The sequence below is a fragment of the Hyaena hyaena genome, unplaced genomic scaffold (assembly GCF_003009895.1).
Source record: "Hyaena hyaena isolate Hyena2069 unplaced genomic scaffold, ASM300989v1 scaffold_72, whole genome shotgun sequence".
Classification (NCBI taxonomy): Eukaryota; Metazoa; Chordata; class Mammalia; order Carnivora; family Hyaenidae; genus Hyaena; species Hyaena hyaena.
The window spans coordinates 403,068-427,871 of NW_024080703.1; the positions used below are offsets into that span (position 1 = coordinate 403,068).

At 36.7% G+C, this 24,804-nt stretch overlaps 2 protein-coding genes across 4 annotated transcripts in view; one reads left to right on the forward strand and one right to left on the reverse strand.

The window, feature by feature from the left end:
* On the reverse strand, nt 1-9,861 carry THNSL1 (threonine synthase like 1). Of its 2 annotated transcripts, XM_039233049.1 has the most exons (4): nt 9,724-9,861; nt 5,802-5,901; nt 3,597-3,769; nt 1-2,354 (listed from the first exon to the last, which is right to left on the reverse strand). In XM_039233049.1, exon 4 carries the CDS (start codon nt 2,304-2,306, stop codon nt 75-77), a length of 2,232 nt encoding a protein of 743 aa, XP_039088980.1. In that variant the 5' UTR covers nt 2,307-2,354; nt 3,597-3,769; nt 5,802-5,901; nt 9,724-9,861; the 3' UTR covers nt 1-74. The 2 variants fall into 2 exon arrangements, with proteins under 2 accessions (XP_039088980.1, XP_039088981.1); XM_039233050.1 differs by lacking the exon at nt 5,802-5,901.
* The window catches only part of ENKUR (enkurin, TRPC channel interacting protein), a 26,451-nt gene continuing 11,029 nt past the window's right edge, over nt 9,383-24,804 (forward strand). Inside the window, exons 1-3 of one of the 2 annotated variants that reach the window (XM_039233053.1) lie at nt 9,383-9,482; nt 19,544-19,689; nt 24,122-24,345. In XM_039233053.1, coding sequence (XP_039088984.1) covers nt 19,581-19,689; nt 24,122-24,345 — 333 coding nt within the window. In that variant the 5' untranslated portion in view covers nt 9,383-9,482; nt 19,544-19,580. Of the gene's footprint in view, nt 9,483-10,193; nt 10,678-19,543; nt 19,690-24,121; nt 24,346-24,804 lie in introns of those variants that run through there. The other variant, XM_039233052.1, reaches the window with a different exon arrangement.

Genomic DNA, 24,804 nt, shown 5'->3' on the forward strand with positions numbered 1-24,804 from the left:
TGTACTCCAAATCAATATTTGTGATTTATTATTGCATGCTTACCACCAGAAAAAAAATTTTACTCAAAACATTTTTATATGAATTGATTTTGTATTAGTTTTTCCACTTGATTCTTTAGGACATTCACATCAGCTGCACAGACCTGGTACTCCATCTTCTCTTGCTGTTTCATTCTTTCTAATAAAGCTTCATGTGGTGGAGGTAATGCGTTGTATGAACTCAGTAAATAAAGCTGACTTGATGAAGTATGGTTGATTTCTTTAATCTTTAGAGCCTGCATGATAGCAGGTGCAAATTTTGAGTAATGAGCTGTGGATGAGACAATCACTGGGCAAGTTTTGTCTTGCATTCTGTCTGCAACCACTTTTGCGACGGCAGTGTGTGGATCCAGAATATACCCTGAAGTATTGTAGGTGGAATGAATAGCTGCGAGGCACTCTCTCTCAGAGCACCAGTCAGCTACAAAGTCCTGCTGAAGTTTCTCAACTAGCATCTTCTCTATCTGGAAGTGATGCTGCTTTTCCAGTTGATTAAATAATTTTGTCATTAATCCTCCATCTTTATTAGCCATCATGTGCAAATGTCGTTCCAGGTTTGAAGCTTTAAGAATATCTATTGCTGGTGAAAAGGTCTGAGTTATTTTTCTTTCCCTTAGATCATAATGTCCTGTTTTTATAAAATCAGTCAGAACATGGTTCTGATTAGAGGCACAAATAAATTTTCGAATAGGGATTCCCATCATTTTGGCATACACTGCTGCTAAAATGTTACCAAAGTTTCCTGTGGGAATACAGACATCCACTGGGCTTCCAAAAGAAATAAATCCTTGGCTAACAAGATCAAGATATGCAGAGGCATGATAAACTACTTGGGGAAGCAGTCGGCCCCAGTTGATAGAATTAGCTGAACTTAAGATTGTTCCGTATTCCATAATAAGAAAGCCAGTAAAATCAGAATCTTTAAAAAGTCTTTTTATAGCTGTCTGGCAAAAATCAAAATCTGACTTGACACCCACTGCCCACCCATTTTCTTTCTGACTGCCAATTATTTGTGCTTTTTGAAAATCACTTACTCCATTTTCAGGGAAAAACGTGGCCACAGCTATTCTTTGCTTGTCATTCTTATTAATCCGACTAAAACCATTTAAGACTGCGCTGCCCGTGTCTCCTGAGGTAGCTACAAGTATCATATAATTGCAGCCTGGTGGAATACAGTGTGCGAAAAGATGAGGCAGAAGCTGTAAAGACAAATCTTTAAATGATCCTGTTGGTCCATGAAACAGCTCCAGGATGAACTGGTTGCCTGTGAGGTGCCTGACGGGGGCGATTTTTGAGCAGGCAAAGTTCTCCCCGTAAGCAGTTTCAATCATTGCTCCCAATCTGGCAGCAGGCACGTCAGCAGGATGTATACACTTCTCCAATAGTATTTGCGCTCTTTCTACGTAGGTTGCTCCTACTAGGCTTTTCCACTCCCTACAGCTTAATTTTGGAAACTCCTTCTGAGGAACGAAGAGTCCACCGTCAGAAGCTAACCCCTCAATCACCGCTTCACTAAAGAATTTTGCTGAAACCTTCTGTTCGCAGTCTTTAGGCCAAATGTGTCTGGTTGAAATGAACGTTTCTGAGTCCACATCTTGGTATCTTTTAACTGCATTAAGCACTTTGTCAGCTACCTCCTCTGGGGAAGCTCCGCTTTCACAAAAAACACGGGTATCGTACCATTTCTTATAATACTGTCTTCTAAATTTAAGCATGTCTTTCATAGTTGTTGCAGCATTCTGACCTACGATCCTGTCTATTTTCATGAATTTTAAACGACTGATTATATCTACTAGAGGTACGTCCAGGTATACAATTATTCCATTTTTCTTCAGATGCCACATGCTAGCATCATGCATTGGATTGGACCCAGTAAGGGAAATCACACTTCCAGATGCAGAGAAGTTTAACACAGCTTTTCCTTCCTCTTCTAAAAATTGCTCATTACCAACATCCTGTAATTTTTCAGACACACTCATATTCCAGGTTTTTTCAAGGATATCATCATCCACATCTATGACACAACAACCTAGTTTCTGACCTATTATTCTGCCTACTGTTGTTTTCCCAGCACCGGGAGGTCCCATCAGGATAATATTTTTGTCTCCAACAAGAGAGTGGGTTGAGTGCCATGACTTCCTGAATTCTGCAAGTGCAAAGGTTCTTGCAAGAAACAGCTGCACACGTTTATCCGTTCTAACATGTACACTAGCAAAACATTTCTGGGCTATTTGTTTCAGATGCGGACATCGGTTAAAGTGGAGCATTCTCTTGTCACTTTTCTGCCCAAGTCAACCTAAACACTGGCTTTAGCCCTTTTCAAAACATAAAAACAAGAAAGACATTTGGTTACTAATTTCAACAAACTTAAAGTCCCAACAGGACTAAAAATAACCGTGTCCACCATACATAAACTGTTTAGAAATCTTTCAAATGTATGGGACATTTAAAAAGTATTTAAACCCAAATTCTTATATTACAGATTATCCTTTTAATACTCTTTTCAATCTCAAGACTGAATCATCAAAACTTTAGAAATTTGTAACTACAAGCAACACTTTATTCAGAAAATGTCTTTTATCATAGAGGCTTTATAACACACACACACACACACACACACACACACACACACACACACTAAATCAGAGTAGTAGTTCTTTTCCTGTGATGAAAATTGTTTCTTGGTTTATAACTCATGTAAACAAGGATTATTTGGAATGCTATTTGCTTGCAAGTCACAAAAGCTGAGTAATATTCTTTATTGCTTCATATATAGTTATATGAACATGTGGATAGACTTGCAAATTTCTTATAAAATTCACAACAGGAAAGCAGGATAAAATATTTGCTTACAAAATGCTTAAATAACTTTTCAAATGATATGGCAAAGCTATGAAATTTTTTCTCTTATGTGTTTCTTATGCATATTGTAAAGGATGATTCTTATATATTTTTCATATTGAAGGCCTTTTTAAAAAACGCTAAAATGAAAGGTGTAATATTATGCAACTAGTTAAGAGAAATTGATAATTAAAAGGAAAGTCAAAGGCTACGTATCTATAACCTTATCCACACGAAACCATCACTTTTGTTTCTGTCCTCTAAACATGATCAGTGGAGAGACTTAACTCAAATTCCAGACTCTACAGTGATAGCAAAAGAAAAAAAAAAGCCTCAGGAATGCTTCCCGTGATGAGAGGAAAGAATTATTCTGGCATGCAGAGCAGCTCTGCAATTCCCCACGCTAGTCAGATCCCTGTCTTTGGAATTATACTCACCATTAAAACACGAATGTAGGCCATACAAGTCACATTCTTAGTTATGTGCAAATGCAATTTAGGAACTGCTGCAGTGCTCATTTACATGGACTACAGGAGCTCCGCAGACATGCAGTGGGGCTTTGCGCATGTTCCGCAACTAAGCCGTAGTAAATATTGGGTGGTATGTTCAAAAACGTTCTGAAAAGTTCCGAACATTTACTGCTCTGATTGTGGGTGCTACTGTGTTCTGTAATTAAACATTTAAACCACTTTAAACTAACACTGAATTTAACTTACGAGTTAAATTAGAACTGTCAAGAGAAGGATTACATTTCCTTATTTGGCTTTTCAGCTTGTATGTGCTGACTTGTAATTTCCACTGACTTGTAAACATATGACACACAGGAACCAATCTTAGATGAAGAGTTTGTTGACGCTGAGGCAAAGTCAATCTTAGAAAAAAATGGAGTCTATAACAGAAAAATTTTCAAGTTAATCATCACTGCATACAATATTATAATATCCCACACATGGACCAGTCTATTATTAAAATATCCACCTGAAAATTTTAAAGTATAGAAAAATAATGAATTGACAGTTTTCATGTTTTTTCCCAAATCTATTATTAAAAGATTAAGATATCGATTTTTTCAATATCTGTATCTTACAAAAGAAATTTTATTAAACAATACTGAAAGAATTTCTTCCACCAAGCAATATGAAAGAGTATTATCAAATAAAAACTAATGTACAATCTTCCAAATGACACATAAAATTTTAATTTAACTGGATGTTTAGTGATGACAGAAAAATTTAAATCTGTGGACTAAAGCTATAAAATGAGTGTCTGAATTTCTCTTGTAGGTTGTTTTATCCATCTGAATCACTACATGATTTGTATGTAACAATAACTAACTATAAAAAGCACAAATAAAGTGTCCGCTATGTACAGGTACCTCTTGGCTACTTAACTGAGCTTATAATAAATTCAAAGCATGTATCATAGTGGCTGGCACATAAGAATATTCTCATGTATGGTAATATTAATTACTGTCACTCAGAAACAATGGACTAAAATCATATAAATTGAATCAGAATATTGAGACTCAAGGCCAGATATGTGTGTGTGTGTGTGTGTGTGTGTATGTATATATATTATGATTTGGTTGGTTTATAAACCTTCAGAGAAAATAATGGTACTTATCCATGAATCAAGAACTGTTTTGCTATGCAGTCTAATTCTCTTCCTGTAGTAAACCAAGGATCAGACAACTGTACACTTAAGCCATATCAGCAATTTCTTTTATTAAACTGTATTCTAGTATAGTACTTTAACACTAGTTATTTTTCTTGGAGGAGGGAACACTGGGTATTTTGAAGGTACTTTATAAAATAACCTGATTAACCTCCTATTCAGGAGGCTTTGGCTTATAACATCACAGTGTGTGCTCTTTTTCGGTTCCCAGTGTGTAACCTTCTGAAGTCTGTATTAGCAACAATTGTAATATTACCTGAGTAGCTGGTTTGCTTTTATGGATGTTAAATCTTTTAACTGATCTTTTCCACTTGGTGTTGGTTACTACGGTGCTTACCATCAACTCTACTAAAAGTAGAAGATCATAACACAAACATTATGCATCATTCACCTTATCCCTTGTAACCTGAGTTTTCCTTTAGTTTATATGAATTAAAAATAAAAAATTATGACAGTTCAATTTAATTCTGTATCAGTACTATTTAACAATAAAAAGTCTCCTGAAAAATAGCAGAAGGCAGTTGTTAAGGGCTATAATACGTAAACAAATAGTATTACTGTCAAAGAAAAATAAAGAAGATGAATTCTATTTTAAGTAACAATACTAAATTTTGTTTTGTAACATTTTAGCCACAGCTTAATTTAAGGGTTCAACATCCATTGTGAGCAAACCAAAAGACAAGATGGAATAACACCCACACTATGTAACTTCCATCTGGAAGTCAAGTTTACTCAAGAGGTAACATAGTCAATTCTTGTTACTCATGGTAGTTATGTTCTATAAAGTCATCATGAGTACTAAATTAGAGAATATTGAATATTCTCATTGCTTCTAGGGGAAATATAGGGTTAGGTTCCTGTGAGCCTCTAGTCACATTTTTGCCAATTGACCGATATATAACCTTATTTAAAGACAACTTATATATTTTTAATATTTTAATATGCAATTTGTACATATATACACATATACATATACATACATGCATATATATAGTTGATTCAATCCCATTGAACAGCCAATAGTACTCTAACTTATGTCTGCATGAAGCTTATCTAACATACATTTTATCTGCTAGGTACATCACAGCCTCATTGCCTTAGGAACGCCAGGCAGCACGTTAGCCCTCTGGGGGCCATTGTAAACATCAAAATCACTAACTAGAGGCACAAAAATGTGAAAAATGTGGCACTGAACAGAATGGGAAAAGGACACTTGTTTGCTGAAACCAGAAGGCAGAGAGCCTCACCTTGCTTGACCTCAGCTTGGAGCACGCGCATCAGGAGACTCACATTTTTTGCCACTGAACGTGTGTCCATGAACGAACGACAGGTTCTGCAAGTATTAACCTGGCGTTATAAATAAATTTTAGTGAGCAGAATTCACAAATATCGAGCCTGTGAAAAGTGGGGATCAACTTCCTTTATGATTCAAAGCCATGTTATTACACTGTTCCATTTATTTATATTTTAATATGTATTTCGGTCTAGTGGTCATGAATAGGCAATTTTCCTTCAGCAAACAGACAAAACTATTTCAAATTAAATGGAAGTCAACCACAAGAGTCAGTAAACAAAAGCAGAATTTAAAGGCCAAATCACTTGGCTATAAGTGATTTTACTATATATATATATATATATATATATATATATAACTGATATATATATATATAACTGATATATATATATAACTATATATATATATAACTGATATATATATAACTATATATATATAACTGATATATATATATATATATCAGTTTTACTGTACCAATATTTCAAAGTATTTAGAGCCACGTTCTTCATGAAAATCTTTTAGTCCTACTAACTCCTCAGAGGATGGAAGTTCAGCTCAACTCCATTATACATTAATACTTTTTAAATAGGTTTTCCTATTGATCACTTAGGGTGGGACTTTCTGATCTACTAATTCCACTGGGTACTTTTTAGACATAATAGACACTTGTCATTCAAACAGACAAATGAAAAGGCAGTCATGTGTCAGTGTCACAGCAAGAACTTTAAAAAACAAAACCATAATGTCCACATGGACATAATGATTCAAGTACTCTTTGATCTCAAGGCACAAAATTTAACAATTTTACTGTGTCAAGCCGATCAAAACTGAATAAAGAATTTTTTAAAAAAAGGTACAGAAATCACTTTTAAATTACCTCCTATGAATGCTAACAAGCTGACATTTTTAAACCATATTAATTTTCAGCAACCTTTGTAGAGTGATGTTTTCCTAAGGTCACCACTAGATGACTGCTAATCAATTAAAATCATACCCATTATCAATTTTTACTTCCAAAATAATACAGAAGGATTTTTCAATTCCATTATAAAATCACCTAGTTTCCAATTCCTCTGGGAAATCACCAAAATCCTATTGAAGATGATTTAGCATTTCTCACTCATATAAAATACGTTACATACTATTCCAAAATAAAACAGAAGACATAGCACTTTAAAACTTATATCATGATGAGAACTGGCTTTGATTCAATAAACTTCTGAAAATATTTATGCCTTGAGTATGCTTGTCACCCTATATCAATGCAACCTAAATTTCTCAGAAGAATGACTCATCTAGTCCATTATCTTAAGAAAAGATCCTGATTATTTTTTTAATTCTTAAAAATGACTGCTTTTTTACAGCAAAAAATCGCTTTCCAATACACAATTTTAAAAAATGCAAATCTACTAAGACATAAACTAATGGGGGCCATGGGTAAAATTCTGCTCTGGAACACTGAGCAAAAGTCTTTTCAGCAAGCCTTGGTTTTCAGTCAGCTCTTAACTTACCTACAAATAATGAGGTGGAAAGGGTAGAGGGAACACACTCTGGGGCTGTGTTGTAATCACAGGGCTGTTACAGTCAAAAGCAGAATTCACAAGTTCAACCCTCATCATTGCCCCTATTAGTCTCAAAGCTGATTAAGCCTGTCACTACTCTTTTGCTGTTAGATAGCTTCTTAATGGTCTTGGATATTTAATTCAAGACTTCCCAAGTATCCTTGTAAATTCTAATTTTTTTAAAATGTTTTTAAAAATTTATTTCTGAGAGAGAGACACACCGCGTGAGCAGGGGAGGGTCAGAGAGAGAGGGAGATACAGAATCGGAAACAGGCTCCAGGCTCTGAGCTAGCTGTTAGCACAGAGCCCGACGTGGGGCTTGAACCCATGAACCAGGAGATCATGACCTGAGCTGAAGTCGGATGCTTAACAGACTGAGCCACCCAGGCGCCCCTAAATTCTAAAATTTAGAAATATTATGAAGAGTATCTCTTACACAGGGTTTATTTTCTTCCTCATTGTTTTATGTATGTTTCCACCTATGCCCTAATCTAAGTAAATTAGTCTTTAGCAAAACACCCAAATTTGTATGTACAAGCATTTATAGCAGGGATCTGTACAAACCATAACCCACAGGCCAAATGTGTGCAAACCTTGGATAATCACCCTTTTTGTAAATTAAGTTTTATGGAAACACAACTTTGCTCATTGATTTGTTCATCTGTTTAGTATTGTCTTTGGCTGCTTTTGAGCTACAACAGTGGAGTTGAGCAGTTTTGACCAAAACCATCGGGCCTGCAAAGGCCTAAAATATTATGTAGTCCTTTCTGGAAAAAGTTCGTGATGTCTTACAATACATGAACATTAATTCCTTGTGGGTATATTGGACACAGATATTTTCTTTAACATTATTGCTATTTTGAGGGAATAATAAAAATTAGAAATATATTCTTTGTAAATATGCTTTCAAAAGGCAAGCAAAATGATAGGCCAACGATCTAAGGGGTAAAAAGTTCCTTTCTAAATGATTTAACAATTTCATCATGCCTGTAAACTAAATACACTATAGTTAGATCATAAATTGTTTGGTATTTTTAAAGCCACAATACATTGTCATCAGTGAAAATTACTATATTGGGTAACACCAGAAAGTCAAGCAAGACTATCTATAGCTAAGGTCTGTTGGTACTTAGTAACTGGAGATAACCGGGTGTGCCCTTACTGGCTCTTTAAAAAACTGATTAATATAAAACATCCTAAAATGTTTCTTCATTAGAAAATTTATAAGCTTTAGGCCAATGACCATCCATTTGGCTAATGGTGTTATCACTGAGTCCTTCGTTCAAAGCTTAGTATGTATAAAGAGAATTTTTCTCTATACATGGTAAGCAAAAAACATAAAATACTCAAAGGGGAAAGGAAAAGGACAAAGTGGTATGTACATTAAAAATAATGTTTTAAAAAGTAGAAAATCTGATGTGAAGAACAGGACCTCATTTCCAACGTGTCACTCACTCATCTGAAATAAAATGCTGAACACCCGCGATAAGGATAAAAATCTGATCAACTGGATAAGAAAAAACTGCATATGTTCTTATCTAATGAAATTCACGAAAAGCCCCAAATGATAAGGACTTACACATTCTGCATAGCCCTTTAAGTAGAAACTAAAAGGTTAATGAAGCAATCAGGCTGTTTTTATCTCTCCACCGAGCACCCTGGCAGTGAGCCGACCAAAATTGATGTGGTCTTTTATCTCTGACCATCTTTACTCCCTCCGGGCAGTGGCCTCTGTAAGTTTGGCTCAAACCAAATAGCTAATTTCCCCAATATTACCAAAATGTCTTTTAGAGGCTCGGATGACAAAGGCTTCTATATGAATTTCTTTCAGCAGTCTCACGTGAATAAACAGGCTTATGGAAGCCCAGGCCGTTCAAAACGGAATAAAACCGCTTCTGAGAAGACAATTTCAAATAAGGGGGACACACACACACACACACACACACACACAGAGGCAGAAATTCAAGGGCCCATTTGAAAAGCTTCTCCTTCTAGTTTAGGCTGCTCTTTTTAAAAGCATCCAGTCCACACGTCGCTGGAGAAATACCTAAGAGGAGGAGCCCGACCAAGAGGTAAACGGCGAGGCGCAGGGGAAAGAGGGAGGCCCGGGGAAGACCGCAGCGCGACAGGTGGATGGGGCGGGACCGCCGAGCGAGCTCCGGGCAACCGGGGCAGAAACAGCGGGGAAAACGAGCGCACACACAGTTGAGATTACACCGTAGCGGAAACGGGAAGAAACGAAAAGGGGAAAGGCATGCGATGGGAAAGGTCCGGTTTCTACAGTTTCCCTTTCTTTCTCCTCAAATCACTCACCAAGAAAATCACACTGAGAAGACGGGGGTGGGGAAAGGAAAGAAAATGGGGAGGAGCGTCCAGAGCCGACAGTGCCTCCTCGGGACGGGCTCCCACACCTCTTGAGACCTCGCCCCGGATCGCCCACAGGCCGAAGGCCCTCGCTAGGCCAGACCCGCCCCCAGCCCCGCGCTGCGGTCTCTGCGCCTGCGTCAGTGAGGGTGGGCCAGCGCGCCGGCGCGCCACACCGACGCCCGGAGCAACCTCACACCGAACACGTGACTAGCTGTCCGCGCTCCACCTATCGGAATCCTCCCTGCTTCTCAGGCTCCTCCCCACCCAGTCCAGCTTTCGGCAGAAGCCGTGCGTCAGTGTGGCCTCAGCGGCTCGCCCCGCCCCCGCCGGGATTCGCGCCTGCGCACAAGAGCCTTATTGTGTGACGCCCGCACCCGAGCTAAGCCTCCGTACGGTCTGCAATAGTCTTTCCCAAATATGCGGACAGAAACGAGCAATGTCTTTAAGAGGAAGCCATTCAACTCATTATTCCCAAAGGCACATGTAGACAGTGGTTTCCATATTCTTTTCAAGCAGAACTGCAGAGAGAAGAAAACCTAGTTTGCAGGGCTGCCTTCTGCTTCCCCGTAGCCAAGCAACTGTTTCCAAGGCAACCACGCCGTCAACAACGCTAAGCAACCCCAAGAGAATTAGAAGGGCTATTTTATTTTCCTCCTAAGAGAGGACTTTTAAGAGGTCAAAGGGGAATTAGGTGAAAGAGAGAAATCTCAGTTCCGTGAGAAGTCGAGAGTAGGAAAGGAAAGGGGAAACAGTGAAGAAAGGGACGGAAATTCTGGTATAGTGAAAAAAAGTTGACTATTTTTAAGGAGTCATTTTGGTGACGATGGATACAGCTTGCTTTTCTGAGAGCATTTATAACCTCATACCCAGTGACTGGAAGGAGCCTCCTCAGCCTCCTAGGTATGTGGGTAAACAAAAGATTATCACTTGAAACAAGAATAGGGAATAATTATGCCGTTTCAGGATTAACTAAACATCGTATGACTTTAAAAAAATAACATATATTTTTGTCTTAATGAAGTAGACTTGGATGTCAGCTCTTTAAGGAAATGACTGCAAAATCTAGGTATTTAGCATCTATCTCACAATTCACAAGAGAGGGTGGTCCAGGGCTGTGAGAGGGCCATTTTATTATGTTAGCCGCTTGTTAATACAATATATAATTGTTTTGTAATTTAATTGTTCGTATATGATGTGGCATACAAAATAGCGTGAAATTTCTTGTTGTTGAAAAAAAATCACAGTTTTATTGTCCTGTGTTAGGATACTTGCTACTTGGTTTCAGGGGTTCATTGTTTTATTTCTGACTGCACTACTGCTCCCTCTCTAAAGGGATAATAGTTACTTATTTATGAGATTTTGTCAAATACAAATTCCCATTTGTTTCTGAGGTTCAGTATTTTGACTGGTAAAACAAAATAGATTAGTTTCTAAAGTCTTTTTCAGATCTGATAGTTGGATAGAAAGAAGAGTAGATGGGTAGAGACCCAAAAATATGTAATTGAGTTAAAAATATTACATAGCTGTTAGGACCCCTTACGGTTCCCACTTTTCAAAAAAGGTAACCCCAAAGCAAATATCTCAGTTAGTCTCCTGTGTAGGAACTTAGAACTTATTTAAATCTATGGAAAGAAAAGAAGGTAACTAGTGCGGAAAATCTTATTCCTCCTAGAATTCGAAATATTTCCTGCTCTTTACCTTTTTTGTTTTCCTGGTGCAACTCAAACCACATTTAGAGTGCATTGGGCCAAAAAATCTCTGCAGCTAACTGGTTTGGGAATCATGAATATATTTTCATTTATTTTCTTATCTTTTTTTTTTAATGTTTTATTTATTTCTGAGCGAGAGACAGCATGAGAAGAGGAGGGTCAGAGAGAGAGGGAGACACAGAATCTGAAACAGGCTCTGAGCTAGTTGTCAGCACAGAGCCCGAAGTGGGGCCCGAACCCACAAACCGTGAGATCATGACCTGAGCCGAAGTCGGACACTCAACCAACTGAGCCACTCAGGCGCCCCTATTTTCTTATCTTTAAAAGAAACTAAACTAAATGATCCAGATAATCTTTAAGGTTCCTTTCAGATCTAAAGGGCAATTATTTATACTAGTAATTACTTGGGATGTATAACATCAACAAGTGGGCAAATCCTTCCATTTTAAGCCTGAGAATCTTGTTTTAATAAGAGAAGGACCTATATTATTTTCCATTAGCTTCTCAAAATTTAGTAGAGAATGGAAAGAAGAATGTAAAGTAAGATGTGACAGTTGTAGAATTTATGAGGAATGTTCAAATTAACTATTGCTGAATGAACTTTTGGTAAAAAAACTCCTGTGTGTTGTTCAAGATAAATTCCTACTCTCTAACCCACTGGTAGACTGTATTTTGTATAGAGTACTGAATGAGAAAGTTAAGATATTTTATTAGATAGGTGTTCTATTCACTGATAAATTAAAAAGATGCAACTTTACTGCATCTAAGTATTTTTTTTTCAAGAAATTTTATAGGAAAAGTCTAGTCTGTTCATTTGACAAGTAATAACTGAGCCCTTATTATGTGTATAACATTGCCTTTGTGGAATGTTCTTGGGAAATGTTGGAAGTGATAGCACAAACTCCTTGGTTAACTCTGAAGGAATAAGTTAGAAAAAGGAACTTATGGTGAAGGGAATAGAAGGCATTCAGTTGGTGTGCCAGAGAACTCTCTATTAGGGTGAGACCGTCCACAACAACCTATACTGTCTGCAACAACCTGAGGAGGTTTTAATTTGATAAGATATGCAGGCAAACCACTAATATGTAAAAACAGAGCATAATACCACACTTAACAAATTCCTCCTCACCACACTAGCACTGACTTGCCCTGACCCAATCCCCCTGTTAATAGTAAGAATTAATCATAAGAAAGAAATGTAGGGGCACCTGGGTGGTTCAGTAGGTTAAGCATCTGACTCTTGATTTTGGCTCAGGTCATGACCTCACCGTTTTGTGTGTTCCAGCCCCGTGTTGGGCTCTGCACACTGACCATGAGGAGCCTGCTTCGGATTTTCCCTCTCTCCCTTTCTCTCTGCCCCTCCCCCTCTTGTGCTCTCTCTGTCTGTCTCTAAAGAAGGAAGGAAGGAAGGAAGGAAGGAAGGAAGGAAGGAAGGAAGGAAGGAAGGAAAAAGAAAGACAGAAAGATAGACAGACAGACAGACAGACATGTATTAATCTCCAAGGCTTATTTGCATTACTGAGTTTAAACCCAGCTTCAAGAAAGCTCACTGCGGCTCTTTGCAAGACTAGCAAGATTATTGTCCAGCTTTCATAAAGGGGTGGATTTCTCAACAACTGACTGCATTGTCATCTCCCATGCCTCAGAAGTTACAGTCTCCTTGGGAAACTAAAATACAAACTTTAAAATGTTGATTAACAATAAAACCATATGTTATGGGAAATCCCAATGAGAGATGCTGATAACTAAATGAGAACTTAGAAAATGCATGTATGTAATGAAAGTAGGCTGAAGGGCATCTTCTTGCAGTTGAACTTAATGAACTGGGATTTAAGATATAACAATGTACAATTCAAGGGGAAGCCGTGAATCAGTTTTCAAAATTTCAGTCATTCATGACGCATGAGATGGTTTCCAAGATGTTCACCAAATTTGTTATCCTTCTATTGATGGCTCCAGTTTCTTAATATCTCCAATCATTCTGTCTTTCTCTTTTGTTTAAGGTAATATTCCAGGTATGTACCAAACAGTTTATGGAACCATTATCTCTTTCCTTGCAGCCCATTACTTCCATTAATGCGTTCATTAGCATTTTGACACTCATGTTCCACCATTGCCTCACACTGAAATGCCCATATGACTTATAGCTAAGTAACTGATTTTTTAAAATATGAACTCATCATTGATCTATGGAGATAGTTTTGCACTTTGAATCTTTCATACACTGTCTCTACTGCCCCTCCTAGCTTTGTGCCATTTGCAAATTTAATAAGTATGTCTTTTATATCTCCATCTGTCATAGAATAAGGCGAGTACTTTGCTTTAGAAGGCTACTAGACACCTCTTTCTAGGCTGACAGCCATTCAATTTTTGAGGATTCAGTCAGTCATCCATGTGCCTCCATTAATCAATTCATATTTCTCTCCCTTATTAATAAGGATAAGAGGCTTTGCTAACATAAAGGTGTACATTATGTCTAAGGTATTTGCCTGATTTATGACTCAAATAATCTTTTTTAAAAAATGATGTTCATTTCAGCGGCTCAAAACCCCAAATGCCTCATTTAATCATTGCTTCTCTACAGGTTTTTAGATGCTTTCTAAAATTTACATCAGACTCACCAGTGTGGAGTTTCTGGACACATGCTTTTTTAATGTGGGAACATTTAATGTCTAAGCACCCACTTGTTGGCTGTTTTTATTTTTAAATCTTTCTGGTTTTCATTGGCGTTAATTGTGACATGGAGTCTGAATTTCATTTTCAGAGTTTTTCATTTTTCTTTGACTATCTTTCATTTTATTTAATTTCTATACTATTATATCTATATTATCTGAGGTTTTATAACATCTCTTTGTTTAAAGTCTAGTTATGTACCTTACTTTGCTAAGTGACTATTATGAAATCTTAGATACCATACTTATTTTCTCCTGAGATTCTTATCTACTTTGCTGACAATTTGTATCCAATAATTCAACTGGGGAAAGCAGAAGTCCTTTTAAATGAACTTATATTCAAAGAAAGCCAAGAATATTCCAAAGTCCTTGTTTTTAGAATAATGAAATTTTATGTTAAAATTCCCATTGCTGCAATATATGGTCTCAGAGTTTTATGATTAGTGTTAGAAATTGTTATTCAGATTTTAATATAGCTGTCCAGTCTCTGCAGACTTCTGCAATAATAACATTTTTCTTCATCACTTGTAAAGAAAGGAAACTTTATATGTACTAATATGGAAAGAGATCACATTATATTAAGTTTTAAAAATCAAGGTATATGTCATACATAAATAGGAATATAGAAAACTGAATTTATTTGGAAAATGGATTGAGGAGGTACAGGAAACCTAGATTTTTATTCATTTTTTTAAATTGAGATATAATTGGCAATAGCATCATGTTAGTTTCATCACTTTTTTATTTTTGTAATTTGGAAAAATGAACTATCAATAAAGTATAAAATATATTGTTTTGTAAAAAAAAAAATGGGTAAGCTTTCAGCTGACAAAATAATGTATTGAATCACAAGATAGCAAACTAAAGAGAGGCGAGAGTATACACACTCTTTTCTTACCAATGGGAAAGTTATTTTATTAATCAGGAGATATCTGCCAGTTCCAACTGCTATAGGAAACTTAATGCACAAATTTAGATTGAACAGTATTTTCTGAAGATATCTAATAAACACATTCTTTTTAGACCATAACTAATCCCCAACCATTGAATTCAAGATTGAGGAAAGGCCTCGAAAAGCAAGAAACAACTTAATAATGGTTTTCCAAAAAAAAAAACTTATCAACATACATAAGGAGAGAATACAAATGGGTACTGGGTGGCTCAGTTGGTTGAGCATTGGACTTCAGCTCAGGTCATGTCTCGTAGTTCATAAGTTCAATCTCCACATCAGTCTCACTGCTGTTAGCACAGAGTCTACTTCAGATCCTCTGTCCCCCTCTCTCCATCCCTCCCCTGCTTGTACTCTCTATCTCTCAAAAATAAATAGACATTAAAAGAGAGAGAGAGAGAGAATACAAGTTTTTAAAAGTGGCATAGTTAAACTTCTGCTTTCAATCATGGATGGAATTTACCCTCTCACCTTAAACAACTAAAACATCTGGAAAAAAAGTGTAAAACAGTAGTTTTCATACACTGGCCAATAGACAGCACAGAGTAGTCACCCCTAAGAAAAGAGAAACAAGCCCTACAATTGCCCCAACATTCTCCCTAGAGCGTTTCCAGGCCAAAACCCAAGTAAGAGGAGTTTAAACAAAACAGTTAATCCCACCGAATTTAAGCAGTTCCTTGAGTTAAAGGAGACAGAGTCTAGGGAGGTCAAAGCATACGAGAGAGGAGAGAGAGAGAGAGAGAGAGAGAGAGAGAGAATGAGAATGCTGTGGTAATACACAAGAGAATTTTTCTCAAGTCTCTGGTTGACAAGACATGTGTGTGATGAAACTATTGAGGCCAGAGAAATAACAAACAAAAGGCAGTAGAGCCAGATAAAGTTCAAATTCCCACCAGCCAGAGTGGAAACACCTCCTAAGACACAGGGCATTGAGTAGTGCATTCAAAACTATATTGTCTTAGTAGGGGGGCCAAGTTAAAACTAGACTCAAAGCTCTTCTGGACCCAGAAAAACAATGCATAACCAAGAGAAAAATCAGTCAATACAAACAGACAAAGTTACATCAGTAAGATAATTAGTAGACAAGAGCATTAAAACTATATGAAATATGTTCCATGTATTCAAAAAGGTAGAGGAAAACATGAACAGGATACAGAGAGAAAGGAAAGGATAAAAAAGACCAAAATAAAACTTCTAGACATAAAGGATACCATGTCTAAGATGAAAATGGTCTTCTCGGTGGGATTAACAGTAGCTAAAACACTGAAGAAAATATTGTTGATTTTGAAGACATAGTAATAAAACAATACAAAATGAAACAGGAAAAAAACTGAAAAGGAAAACAGTGAATCAGTGAATTGTAGACAGCCTCAAGCAACCTAACATAATTAGAATTATAGAAGGAGAGAAGAGATGGGTAAAGAGGAAATATATTTGAATAATGGCCAAAAATTTTGACAAGTTAAGTGAAATTTCTAAATACACAAATTCAAGAGCCACAATGAACCCCAATCAAGAAGAAGAAAAAGGAGAAGGAGAAGACTATACTAAAGAACATTAAATCAAATTTCTTAAAACCAGTAATGAAGAGAAAAGCATTAAAAACAGCCAAAAATAAAAGAAACATTAAATACAAAGAAGATAGCAAATATCTGATCAGAAAAAATGGAATACAGATGCTAAAAATCCCTTAATGCACAAGAAAGGGTACAAGTTGAAAATTTGGATCTATGTAATGAAATAAAGAATAGTGGAAATGTCAAATATATGGGTAAATGTTAGAAATTATTTTTTCTCTTTAAATTTCTTTAAAACATAGTTGACTTTTAAGGGAAAATAATCACAATGAATTATGGGTTTTATAGCACATGGAAGTAAAATATACTACAACACTAGGACAAAGGTGGGGTGATGGGTAAATGCAAATATTCTTTTAAGGTTCTTATACTATATGTGAAATGGTATAATGTAACTTGAAGGTAGACTATAATATGTTAAACATACGTATTATATACTTTAGAACTTACACAAAATAAAACAAAATAAAAATTAGGCAAAATAATAAGAAGAATGAACAAAGGAGTATGTAGAAAACAAAGTAGATGAATATTTAAACAGAGATGGATTTTTATTCATTTTTTATTTTTACTTTTTAAATTTTTTATTTATTATTTTTCTTTTTTCCTTTTCTTTTCTTTTTTTCTCTTTTTTTTGAGAGAGGAAGGGGCAGAGGAAAAGGGAAAGAGAAAATCTTTAAAAAATTTTTTTTAATTTTTATTTTTGATAGAGAGAAAGACAGAATGTGAGCAGGGGAGGAGCAGAGAGAGAGGGAGACACAGAATCCAAAGCAGACTCCCAGTTCTGAGCTGTCAGCACAGAGCCCAACATGGGTCTCAAACTCATGGACCACGAGATTATGACCTGAGCTGAAGTCAGACGCTTAACCAACTGAGTCACCCATGCCCCCCCAGGAGAGAGAAAATCTTAAGCAGGCTCCATGCCCATCACAGAACCTGACTCTGGGCTCAGTCTCACGACTGTGAGATCATACATGACCTAAGCCAAAATCAAGACTCGGAGGCTTAATTGACTGAGCCACCCAGTCACCCCCAAATGTATTTTAAAAATTACATCAGATATGAATGGTATAAACACCAAATAAAAGGGATTTTTAGAAAGGTTAAAATTTCTATGGTTTCCATAAGAAAACTTCTTTAAAAATACAGTCACAAAATAGGTAAAAAAATCAAAGAACAGAAAAACACTGTGCTGCCACAAATCAAAGGAGTGCTGAAATAGTTTAATTAATATGACATAGAGTAGATTTTAGAGTAAGGAGTTTTAAAAGGGATAAAGAGCATTACTTTATAATGAAGTGGTCAGTTCAAGAAGATAAGATAATTTTATTTATTTTTAAAATTATTTATTTATTTATTTATTTATTTATTTATTTATGAGAAAAAGAGAGAGCGAGCACAAGCAGGGCAAGGGCAGAGAGAGAGAGAGGGAGAGAGAGAGAATCCCAACCAGTCTCTGCACTATCAGCACAGAGCCTGATGCTGGGCTCAAATTCAAGAAATGGGAGATTATGACCTGAGCTGGAATCAAGAGTCAAACATTTAACAGATTGAGCCACCCAGGTGCCCTGATATGATCATTTTAAATGTTATGCACATATAAACTTCAAAATATATGAAGCAAAAATTGACTGAACTCAAAAGAAGAAATGAACAAATCCACAACTGTAGTCAGAGCTTTCAACACCTTTCAATAACTAATACTATCAGAAAATACTACCAGTTTGACCTAATCAATAGTCATAGAACATTCCAGCCAGCATCGGCCAAGTACATTTCTTTTTGAGTGTGTATAGAACATGTACCATGGGGGCGCCTGGGTGGCTTAGTCGGTTAAGCGTCCGACTTTCGCTTAGGTCATGATCTCGCGGTTCGTGGGTTCGAGCCCCGCATCGGACTCTGTGCTGACTGCCAGCTCAGAGCCTGGAGCCTATTTCAGAGTCTGTATCTCCCTCTCTCTCTGACCCTCCCCTGCTCACGCTGTCTCTCTCTCTCTCTCCTAGAAATAAATAAAAATATTAAAAGAAAAGAACATGTACCATGATAGACCATACTTTGTGCCATCATGCAAATGTCAGAAAGTTTAAGAGGATTGAAATTGTACAAAATATATTCTCTAACCACAGTAGAAATTAATTAAAATTTGAAAGTTATCTGGAAATCCCCAAATATTTGGAAACCAAACACATCTAAAGAAACTCTTAAGTCAAAGATATCAGAAAGGACTTAAAAAGGTGTTTTGAGCTGAATGAAAAAGAAAGTATAAGCTGAATGAAAAAGAAAGTATAAGCACATCAAGATTTGTGGGATGCAGCTCTAAAGCAGTGTTTATAGGGAATTCTACAGTTTTAAATACATCTATTAGAAAACTATTAATAAAATCAAATACCTAAACATGCACCTCATGAAACTAAAAAAAGAAAAGCAAATTAAACCCAGAGAATAAGGAGAAATAACAAAGTGTGGAAATTATTGAAATGGGAAATATATGAACGTTAGAGAAACTCAATGACAAGATCAATGAAATAAATAAACACCTCACCAAACTGATCAACAGAGTGAGAGAGAGAGAGAGAGAGAGAGAACACAATTCACCGATATCAGGAATGAGAGAGGAGATATCATCATTGATGCTACACACGTTCACGTGATATTAAGGAAATACTATAATCTTTACACTGGCACCTCTCTCTCAGGGCAAAGTTTCCATCTAGGGTAGCTGATAGGGCTCAGATAATTACGTTTTATGTCTATCTCTGAATGAATATAGACTTATATATATTTAAAATGCATATCATTTCTTAAACTGTAAATAACTTTTACTAGAAATACAAATGCTACAATTTTCTTTAATTTTAGGTACATATCCATTTTTAAGCCATCTATTAAAGATAACATGCAAAAAAATAAAACTGCAATGAAGACTATGGGGCCACCAAAAGTTGAAGTACCTTCTCCAAAGAATTTCCTGAAGAAACATTCAAAGGAAAAAACTCTACCACCAAGTAGGTTTTATCACTCTTTTTAATATTAAAAGTGTTAATGGCAGGGTGCCTGGGTGGCTCAGTCAGTTAAGCAGCTGACTTTGCCTTAGGTTATGATTTCATGGTTTGTGAATTTGAGCCCCACATCCAGCTCCATGCTGACAATGTGGAGCCTGCTTGAGACTCTCTCTCTCTGCCTTTCCCCACTCATGCTTTCTCTCTCTCAAAATAAATAAACTTAAAAAAAATTGCTAACAGATCATTTAACTAGATTTATTTTACTGCCTATGAATATTAAATCTTCACAGCTTATTAGTTTACCTCATATTTAACAGAAACTGAGAGGCTAGGAGAAAGTAGAAGTAGAAAATGCAGTGGAAAAAGAAGGTGGAGAATGCTGAATTATCCCCCAAATAGCTTTTCTCTGTCATGGTGCGGGCATCTGAACAACACCTTGGACTATCTGATAAAGCCCCACTGCTAGCACCACATGCCTCACCATCCTAGTCCCTAGCCATGTGTCTTCAGGAACAAATAACGATTATAAGAAGAGTCCTAAGCCCAAATGAGAAGATTGCCTTGCATCTAAACCCTGTCTGGTCTTTTCTGTAAGAGATGAGAATCACAACTGGTACCCTAGTTGAAGCAACTATCAGGCATGGGCTTTAACTCTCCCAGATCTCTAAGACCATTAGGACAGCAAACAAGTCAGGTGTAAAGGAGGCCCCTTCATGAATGAGTGATAGACAGAGCCAGCTTCACAGGCATTCACATAGGGAGGGCCACATGCTTAGAAGGTTGGTTTAATGCTCTGCTTTTGCCATCTTGAAATTCTTAATTTTTGATCAAGGTGCCCCCACATTGTCATTTTGTACTAGGCCTTGCAAATTATGTAATTAATCATGATCATAGAGTATATAGATATTAGGAAGAAGGCTATCTGGAAAATGGGTGCATGCATGGAAGCAGCTTCTTTCCATCCTTGGTCTGTCTTTCCTGACATTTTAGGACAAAATAAGAAGAGAGAGAAATTAGTCTCTCTCTTTTAAAAACTTAGCCTTTTTATGTCACCTGTGGCATCAAGGAAATAATTCAACATCTGAAGTCCAGCTAGGGTGGACCTTTTGACAAAAGTGGAACTGTTTCTCCCTCTGGCAATATTTTTTATCCCACAATCCTCTCTCATAACCCATGTGCCATGACAAAGAATGAGGACATTATCAGGAAAGAGGGGAAAACCACATCTAAAAATACAACACCCATGCATAAATTCATGTCTTCAAGAGTTTGTTCTGTGTCTTTTTCAAAGAGAGTCTTGATATTTTGTGACCCACATCTACTTGTGAACATTGGAAAATCATAAGTGAAATTAGTTTATGTTAATGACATTACTTGGGTCCTCATGTATTCTCTGTAGGGTTAAGCACATTATATAATACACTACCAAACTATATAAATCCTAAATATCAAATCAGGGAAAAAGGGAAGAACTCTACCTCTCCCATTTTAACAGGATAAAACACTGGGCGCCTGGGTGGCTGAGTCGGTTAAGTGTCCAACTTCGGCTCAGGTCATGATCTCACGGTTCATGGGTTCAAACCCCATGTCGGGCTCTGTGCTGACAGCTAGCTCAGAGCCTGGAGCTTGTTTCCGATTCTGTGTCTCCCTCTCTCTCTGACCCTCCCCTGCTCACAATGTCTCTCTCTCTCAGAAATAAATAAAACATTAAAAAAAATTATAAGAGGACAAAACAAAAACAAAATTATATTTGCCTTATGAAAAATCAAGAAAGGTGGGGTGTTGCAAGAGTTGAATTCATTGAGTTAAAGGTAATATATATGCTAAGGCTATCGCTAGTCTCTTTTTAATATTCTGCCATTTCAAACACAATAGTTTTGAAGACAGCAATTTGCTAGACACATGAAAACAGACACATGAACATTCCTCTCAAATTAGCTGATAGAACATCAGCTGTGTTGACATCGTCATTTTGACATAACCTTAAAAAACCAAACCATTTGGTTTTCGGGTTTATTATCATAGCTACCGAACATTTGTGAAAAGATATCCTCGTCCCATTTTCCAAGCCTCACCCCATTGCCAACCCTTCCTACTCCTGGGGTGAGAGAAAAGATGATGTTTAGGAAGGTATAACATAAGGGAAAGACGGGGCTGGCATTAGGCTCCATCCACTGGACAATCACAACCAACCAAAGGTGGTCATTTGCTCTATTTACTCACCTAAGAATGAATTATCAGTCTTTCTGAACTGTTCTTCATGTTCTAAGAATTCAGTTTTACCTCTTATATACATTTCTAAGACTATAGATTCCTTTATAGTTATAAGAGTCATTTGCATGCACTTTCAATTCATAATTAAATTTGGCCCCTGAATATTTTCAATGTGAACATCTAGAGGAGAGATACCTCCAGGTTTTAGGCAAACATTAGGCAAATGTGATTTGGTTGGGTGTATCTGGCAGAAGGAAGCTATTTGGGTTGTAACAACAAGGCCTTATGCTCTGCTCTAGGCTTTCTAGGAACTCCAAATTCAATCTCTAAGAATGCTCACAACATCTCAGGAATATGTTACCTAGGAAGATACTATTTTGGTAGATCAGAAACAGTAAAATATTTTCACATACAGTTCGAGCAAATATATACATTACATTCTACATACTAAATTTAATTTTTCAGGGTGCTTGGGTGGCTCAGTCGGTTAAGCGTCCAGCTTCAGCTCAGGTCATGATCTCACAGTTTGTGGGTTTGAGCCCTGCATTGGGCTCTGTGCTGACAGCTAGCTCAGAGCCTGGGGCCTGTCTTTGGATTCTGTGTCTACCTTTATTTCTGTCCCTCATGCTGTCTCTCTCTCTCTCTCAAAAATAAATAAAATATTTAAAAAAAATTTTTAAGAAAATAAAAAAATAAATTTAATTATTCTTTCCCCTCTATAATGTAGAGGGGAAATTGTCTCTTTTGTTTCCTATTGTATCTGCATTTCCTAGAGCATTAGCTGGGAACATGGTATTTGCTCAACAAAAATATATTGCATGAATTCATGAATACATAGATTTTTCAAAAACTCCTTTATAATATCTCTTGGTGTATAGAACTAATATCAGAGGTATTAGTTTGCTGGTGCCGCCATAAGAAAGAATCACAGTCTGAGGCTTAAACAGAAATTTATTTGGTCACAATTCTGATGGCGAGAGTCCAAGATCAGGGTGGTGTCAGAGTTGGTTTCTTCTGAGGCTTCTGTTCTTGGCTTGCAGATGCCTGTCGTTTCCTTTTCTTTTTATATGGTCTTCCCTCTGTGTGTGTCTGGTCCAAATTTCTCTCACTTCTAAGGATGTCCGATCCACTCTAGAGTGACCTCATTTTAACTTAGGTAACTCTTTAAAACCCTCTGTCCAAATACAATCTGGGGTACTGGCATTAGGGCTTCAACATACGGATATTGGGAGGGACACAATTCAGCCCATCACAAGAGGTTAATCCAGTCCTTGGGCTTTTAGTAATATCTCTTTTTCCTGCTAATACAAGTTACATAAACCCATAAAAAGTTCAAACAGTGCAGAAATGAATAAAGTCAAAGTACCTAGTAATTGTGTGGGGTTAATATTTTGGTAAAGTTTTGTCAGGATGGCTGTTGCCTTCAGTTTTTGGAAATAAATTGTAATTATTTTACATTCTAGCATTCTGACAAGCCATTTTGATGTGGCTGTATCAAAATAGATGAGTTGGAATGATCAAGTTGAAGAGGCCATGTAAAAATGGCCAGTTTCATCTGCTGCTAAGTGAAGAGAATGTGGTAGAGAGAAATAAATAAGATAAATTCTGGATAGTAATAATTTTAGGAAGTGAGATGCAATCAGGGAGGAGCAAATAGGAAAGTTCAGCCTGTAGGTAATTTTTGTGAACCTACGTGTTGAGTACATAGCTATTACATGATCTTTATACCTTATAATAACAAGAGTTCTGGGGGGGGGAGACAAACCCATACATTCTAGGACCACCATCAAGTTTGACTTATTGGTGATTTTTGCGATAACTTTCCCTTGAATAAGCAATTATTAGTAATATTGCTAGTACTTATAAAACAGTTTTAATGTTTCTTTGAATTTTTTTTCAGTGGAAAAGCTGAACATTTGTTGTTGACATATTTATAAGAAAATATTTTCACAATAGCTAGTAAAAATGTATTGGTTACCTAGCATATGATTTAGGGAGCTTATCTTCTTCCCTTAGATTTGTATACTGTTCTTCAGCATATTAATTGATTATGTTGCACTTAATATTTTGCATTTATGATTACTGATTTTTACCTGAAATATTTGAATATATTATTAATAAGGCTTTAATATCCTAGTGGTAAAATATCTAGATATTATAAATAGTATTGAATAGCAATGTTTATAATTTAATATTAACAAGGAAACGTTATATTTAACAGAAAAAAAATTTTATTGGAATGAGCCCAAAAAGCCTCCTGTGCCGCTGCGGACTGATATTCCAGTCATGGGAATACAGAGCGAAAAAAATTTTATAAACATAAATGCAGCCGACATCATTATGGGAGTGGCTAAGAAGCCTAAACCACTTTATGTTGACAAAAGAACTGGAGACAAGCATGATCTTGAGACTTCAGGACTCTTTCCAAAATACATCAATAAAAAGGTAGCCTTGTAATGTATTAATAAGACCTAAAATTCAAATAATTTAAGAATGGTGTTCATGGGGCGCCTGGGTGGCTCAGTCAGTTAAGCGTCCGACTTCAGCTCAGGTCATGATCTCACAGTTCCTGGGTTCGAGCCCTGCGGCGGGCTCTGTGCTGACAGCTAGCTCAGAGCCTGGAGCCTGTTTCAGATTCTCTCCCTCTCTCTCTGACCCTCCCCTGCTCATGCTCTCTCTCACTCTCCCTCTCTCTCAGAAATAAATAAAACATTAAAAAAAATTAAAAAACAAAAAAAAAGAAGGGTGTTCATAAAGATCATCCATATTATCACAGTGTTCTCACTGGACAGATTACCTAGATTGCCAGTTCTCATTCCTCTGAAGTCTGTGCTTGATACAAATAATATGTGATGAAATTATGGAGAATTTTTGGAAAGAATAATACCATGTTGTCTAGTAGAG